Source organism: Priapulus caudatus, unplaced genomic scaffold (genome assembly GCF_000485595.1).
Source record: "Priapulus caudatus unplaced genomic scaffold, Priapulus_caudatus-5.0.1 Scaffold765, whole genome shotgun sequence".
Taxonomy (NCBI): domain Eukaryota; kingdom Metazoa; phylum Priapulida; class Priapulimorpha; order Priapulimorphida; family Priapulidae; genus Priapulus; species Priapulus caudatus.
In genome coordinates, this window is record NW_014577826.1 from 142,422 (window position 1) to 147,511 (window position 5,090).

General features: G+C 45.2%; 1 protein-coding gene across 1 annotated transcript; it reads right to left on the reverse strand.

Moving 5' to 3' along the window:
- Window positions 1–45: 45 nt before the first annotated feature.
- Window positions 46–2,733, reverse strand: LOC106813392 (glutamate receptor ionotropic, kainate 3-like). Its single transcript, XM_014817528.1, has one exon. It carries the CDS (start codon window positions 2,715–2,717, stop codon window positions 1,347–1,349), a length of 1,371 nt encoding a protein of 456 aa, XP_014673014.1. The 5' UTR covers window positions 2,718–2,733; the 3' UTR covers window positions 46–1,346.
- Window positions 2,734–5,090: the final 2,357 nt, after the last annotated feature.

A 5,090-nucleotide genomic window follows, 5' to 3' on the forward strand; every position in this document is an offset into this window, starting at 1 on the left:
AAATTGTGTGAAGATTTATTTTTATTGAGACGTTCCAAGTGCCTGTGCTTTCATCAGTCTTGTACATCAATGCACGTGCGTCAACTCTGTCACACTGAACTCGGAGTGAATTGTGTAATTCATAACTGTCAGATGCGCATAGCTATAATACCCATTCACCCCAGGTGCTTCCGGGGTTCCATTAGCAATACTTGTCATGGCAGTGTTGTATAAGTTTGTGCGTGTGGGATAGGCCTATGTAGAAAGAACATGCTGTTTTATTCCACAGACACTTGCAAGGTTTAAATAATAAATTGATGGTAAATAAACACGAAATGTGTTTACTACCAAAGTTAAAGTCTTAATATTTAACTATTCTCTTTCGCCTATTATTAGTAACAGTGTCCCGTAAATGCAGTTCAGATGCTCCTCTGCAACACAATTTCACCGCACGCACACCAATGTGCATAAACTCACATAATTATGTCTTTTGCTGTGAGTTTGTGCACATTATTTACGTGGAATTATTACGTCTATAGAAGATACATAAACATTGAGACAGTTTAATTTGGTAGTAAATACATTTCGTGTTTATTTACCATCATTTTATTGTTGAAACGTTTCCAAGTGTTTTGCGCTTTATTCTGGACAGGCTGGGAGCGTCGTACGCATGCGCATGAATTACGTATAGAAACGGGTGTTCCCTGTAAGATTTCGTATTCACGATTATGCAGCGGTTGCTATGGGAACCAGGTATATTAACACGCATAATCTACTGCAAGTCGGGTTTTACCATTGAGCAGGCGAGTATGAGCGTGCGAATAGGTGAGGATCGTACGGCGCAAACACAGCTGGCAGTTCTAATTTCACGAGTAAATATTTGGAATACTCGTGGGAACTAATGGACCCACGAACGACGCGGGGTAACCATATTTGGCTTCGATAAAAATAGCACATAATATATGTAAGAACCCGTCCTTTTTCTAGTTATTAATATTTTGATTAAGTTGTTTTTAATACATTACGCATGTAATCAGTTATAACAATTGTTATTAGCAGTAATTCAATCAATCAACATTTACATTCATTATAATGGCAAGAGACCTTTAATAAGCATTTCCGAAAGCCAGCATTATATAGTATCATATTGTGAAAACAATGAAATTACTAACAACAATTATTAAAAAGTGGCGAAACCGTGCCAACATATCATACATATAGGAAAACAGAAATTAAATCATTTTCCTTAAAACACGTAGGTATTATCATACATAGGTATGCGATAACGGTATAGCTTCTACGGATACATTTAGAATTCTTAGGCATGTATTTGGCTAATTAAACGTTGCTATCTAAATAAGACACTCCTACTGCTCATCGTCGGTCACGCGTACTCTCTCGCAATCCATGGTCCTACTTTGCTTTTTATCCTCGAGGTATTTCATGAAGCTGATTAAGAGTTCTATGCACAAGCAGCATCCGCCGACAAGCACACCGAGCAGTAGGAAGGTAAACAGGTTCTGTAGGTACGGCAGCAGTATCACGTTCGCTGACACAGATGTCTGCTCGAGCAAACACCCAGGCACCTTAAGCATGTCATCCGTCCATTTCTGCAGGATGCCACTCTGATGTAGTATGGTGATTCCGTCGTTCAGCCGCTCGTAGTACGGGTCACCGTACGCAAGCACGCACGTAGTACTAGTCGGTAGTACAGTGATCGGCACCATCGCTAGTCTACATTCCCCCGAGCGCCTGTAGTCCCTCTGTGCGTGCAATGTTCCATACCAATCACTTTCGACAAATAGCGTGTATTTTCCAGTGAGGAGTCGGTCTATAGCCTCATCTGCACTGTGGACCACCGCGTCGGGGTCGGCAAGTGCCTTCTTCCACATCTTCCCTAGGTCTGACTCCGGTGGGCTTTCCTTCAGTAGGGCTTCGGCTATGAACCCGGGTACGATGATAGGCGTGATCGGATAGTTGGCAGCTTCGTGCAGGGACGTGAACGGGTAGGCCACCTCTGTGTCCACGGAGAGGAAACTCACGAGACTACCCGTGTACGTGCTGAGAATCACTATCACAAACATCCACCAAGAGAACTGCAGTGTGCGATCGGCGATTCTGCCGCTAACCCAGGTTCCGCCTTGGTTAGAAAGCGTGCCGAAAACGTAGACGGCAGCAGAGCTAAGTCCATGCCAGATGTATCGTGGGCTGTCGGGGGACAGGCTCAGGTATTTCAGCACGGGCAGCAGAACAGTAATGACAAGGCTGCACGCGACAATGAGAACCCACGTCAAGGTCGTGAAGGGCACGAAGATGGTCAGTTTCGTCTGCGTTTTCTTCTCCGGAAATTTGATGAGCAGAACGTAGTAGCTGTGTAAGATCGGCTGCAGAAATCTCAGCTGCTTCGCTCGCTCCGGATGCGTGACGACGTCGCACGCCATGTCCATGCGGCCGGCTTCAACCTCAGCTACGACCTTACTGAAGCCGCCGTTACAGAAGGGAATCGCCGAGTACGTGAAGTTGTAATACGCTCCCAGCTCGCGTAGGATGTTCCGGTTTATGATCGATATCTCCGTGTTAACTGCCGAGCAATTGAGGAAGCCAACTTTCAGTTCGACTCCGTGAAAATTAGGCGCCTCTTGTGTTTTACGTATCGGAAAGTTTTTTTGTATTTCTCTCCCTGGTGAAGTCTTACGGCATTGAAATCCAGGTTGTGTAGCGCTTTCAGCAATGTTCATCAAGTCGGCATTCAGATTCTTAGAAGCTATGAACCTCTCCATCGCCCGAACGAATGGGAATTAAATGCGAGCAGTGAGAATTAACCAGCCGCACCATGCTGCGTTCTCGCCGCTCCACGCCTGCTATTAAACAACTGCTGGATTCCACAACAAGTCTGTGCAGCAGCCTCCGCTGAGAATGCTGCTGCGTCTGCGTTTGTGTCTATTTCCACGCTACGGCTAGAAATGTTCTACACGAACGATCGCGTGTGTTATCCATTGTCGCGTACGACAAGCTCCAATAAAAATTTACAATCAGTAAGTCGATATTTTGCGCCGCGAACTTTAGCTAAACACGTGAGACGGCGGTTTTCCTCCGCTTAGTTGAAAGTACTTGTCGATGTACTCTGTATTCATGTATGTCGTATGCACAAATAAAAACCGTTTGAATCTTGTCACCACTCAGGCAGCGATTGGGTTAGCGATCGATTCAGCAACTCCATCGCCCGATCGAAATTTCAGAACACCTGCAATCGCATTTTGTGTCGTAATCGCTATATGACGGGTTCTGTGCAAACAATGTTTGTAAACACATACATGTTTTGAACGATGTTATATTTTTAGCCTCGGGTTGCGTGGCCTTTCAAACGCCCTGTCTGCGACACAATTCCTTATTTAAAAGTTTAGGGCCGTTCAAAAAATGGCGCGTTCGCTATTGGCGATTAGAAAGCGTTTTGCACCGGTAGAGAGCGTCCATCGGCCAGCAGGAATCAGAGCCTTCAGGTAGAGAAAAATTCTGGCAGCCCGGAATAAGTTAAAGTATGACAGACAACGAATTAAAATACCGCAGAGAGTTTTGGCACATACACAACATTCACGAAATATTCATGCTAAATAACTGCAGATTTAAGGACCAATTGATGTAGCCCAGGGCCGTATAGGCTGAGCAAAATCCTCGGGGGGCAGTGGCGGATCCAGGATTGGATCCAGCTGATCCTCCCACAGAAACGTTTTGAAAATGTAGATAGCAGGAGATGGTATTTGAGGCACTTTTGAGTGCATGTACAGCGCCTTCCATTCTGACTAGGACAATCTTCTTTTAGTAGAACTTTTTTTTAAATATTGCTCTAAATCTAGGGGCAGCTGCCCCCCTTGCCCCCCCCCTTGCGCCCTGTAGGTGGTGATCGACCCACCGTGCTTGTGTGTGAAATACATAAAGAATATAATATATAACAGAATAATTTATCACGTCGCTGGGAAGAAGTTTTGAATGTAGTTTGAACTTTGAATCTGTAGTCATTTAGCGTGAATATGTATATGTTACATGAAGTGTATATGTTGCGTATTTACTAAAACCTTCTAAGTAGTAGTTTTTAATTTAATGTTTTTGTTACACTTATCCAGCCTGCCTGTCTATGGATGCCACCCGACTCCACCTACATCGGTTCGCTACTACGACGAGCAAATGGTTAGACTTTGGTTCGACATGCACACAGGCACTTGGAGCGTTTCAATAAAATATAATGCTAAATAAATACGAAATCTATTTACTACCAATCTTAATGATTTTCTGTTTCTCTAGACCTACTCTCTTTCACTCTATAATTATTGCCGACAATTTCCTGTAAATGCCGTCCAAATGCTCAACTGCAACACACGCTGGCTGCCGCACGCTAGCGGCTGCACACTGCATGACACATAAATATATAGTTTTGTGTCGGAAAAATTAGGCTTTTTTACCCGCTTTCGGAAGTGAACGAGTGCGTCATTCATTGAACATTGAAGTTTTTCTTAAAATTAAATAATTCCCGAAATCCCTAAACGCGCTACGTCGATTATTTTAGCCAATGAACGTAGCTGTGTGTGTGTGTGTGTGTGTGTGTGTGGTGTGTGTGTGTGTGTTGTGTGTGTGTGTGTGTGTGTGTGTGTGTGTGTGTGTGTGTGTGTGGTTGTGTGTGAGTCTTGCCCGCACTTTATGCTTGGCTTACGGGCCTCGAACGGATATCGCGAGGCAGGCACCTCGCAACACGCGTGTTTGTTACCTCTGCGCAACGGAGCGTCATGCAATCGCTCGCCGCGCGCGCGCCCGCGCGCGCGTGTGTGTGTGTGTGTGTGTGTGTGTGTGTGTGTGTGTGTGTGTAGCCACCTCGCGATCGATAGCGCGTCGAGGTCAGCAAGTGGCGAGTCAGTAGCAGCCACCAGTGAGCGGCGAGTCAGTCAGGCAGCCGCCACCAGCGAACACATACATGTTACATGCTCGCGGAGGTATGCACTCTCCGTCGAGTGCCCTCTGTCTAGTTTACATATAGCTTTGTGACATCAGGATGGGCAGTGTCGGGAGTTCTGCGATGATAACCTCGTTAATTTCTCAGCATTTCTTAAGGTGCATGGAAC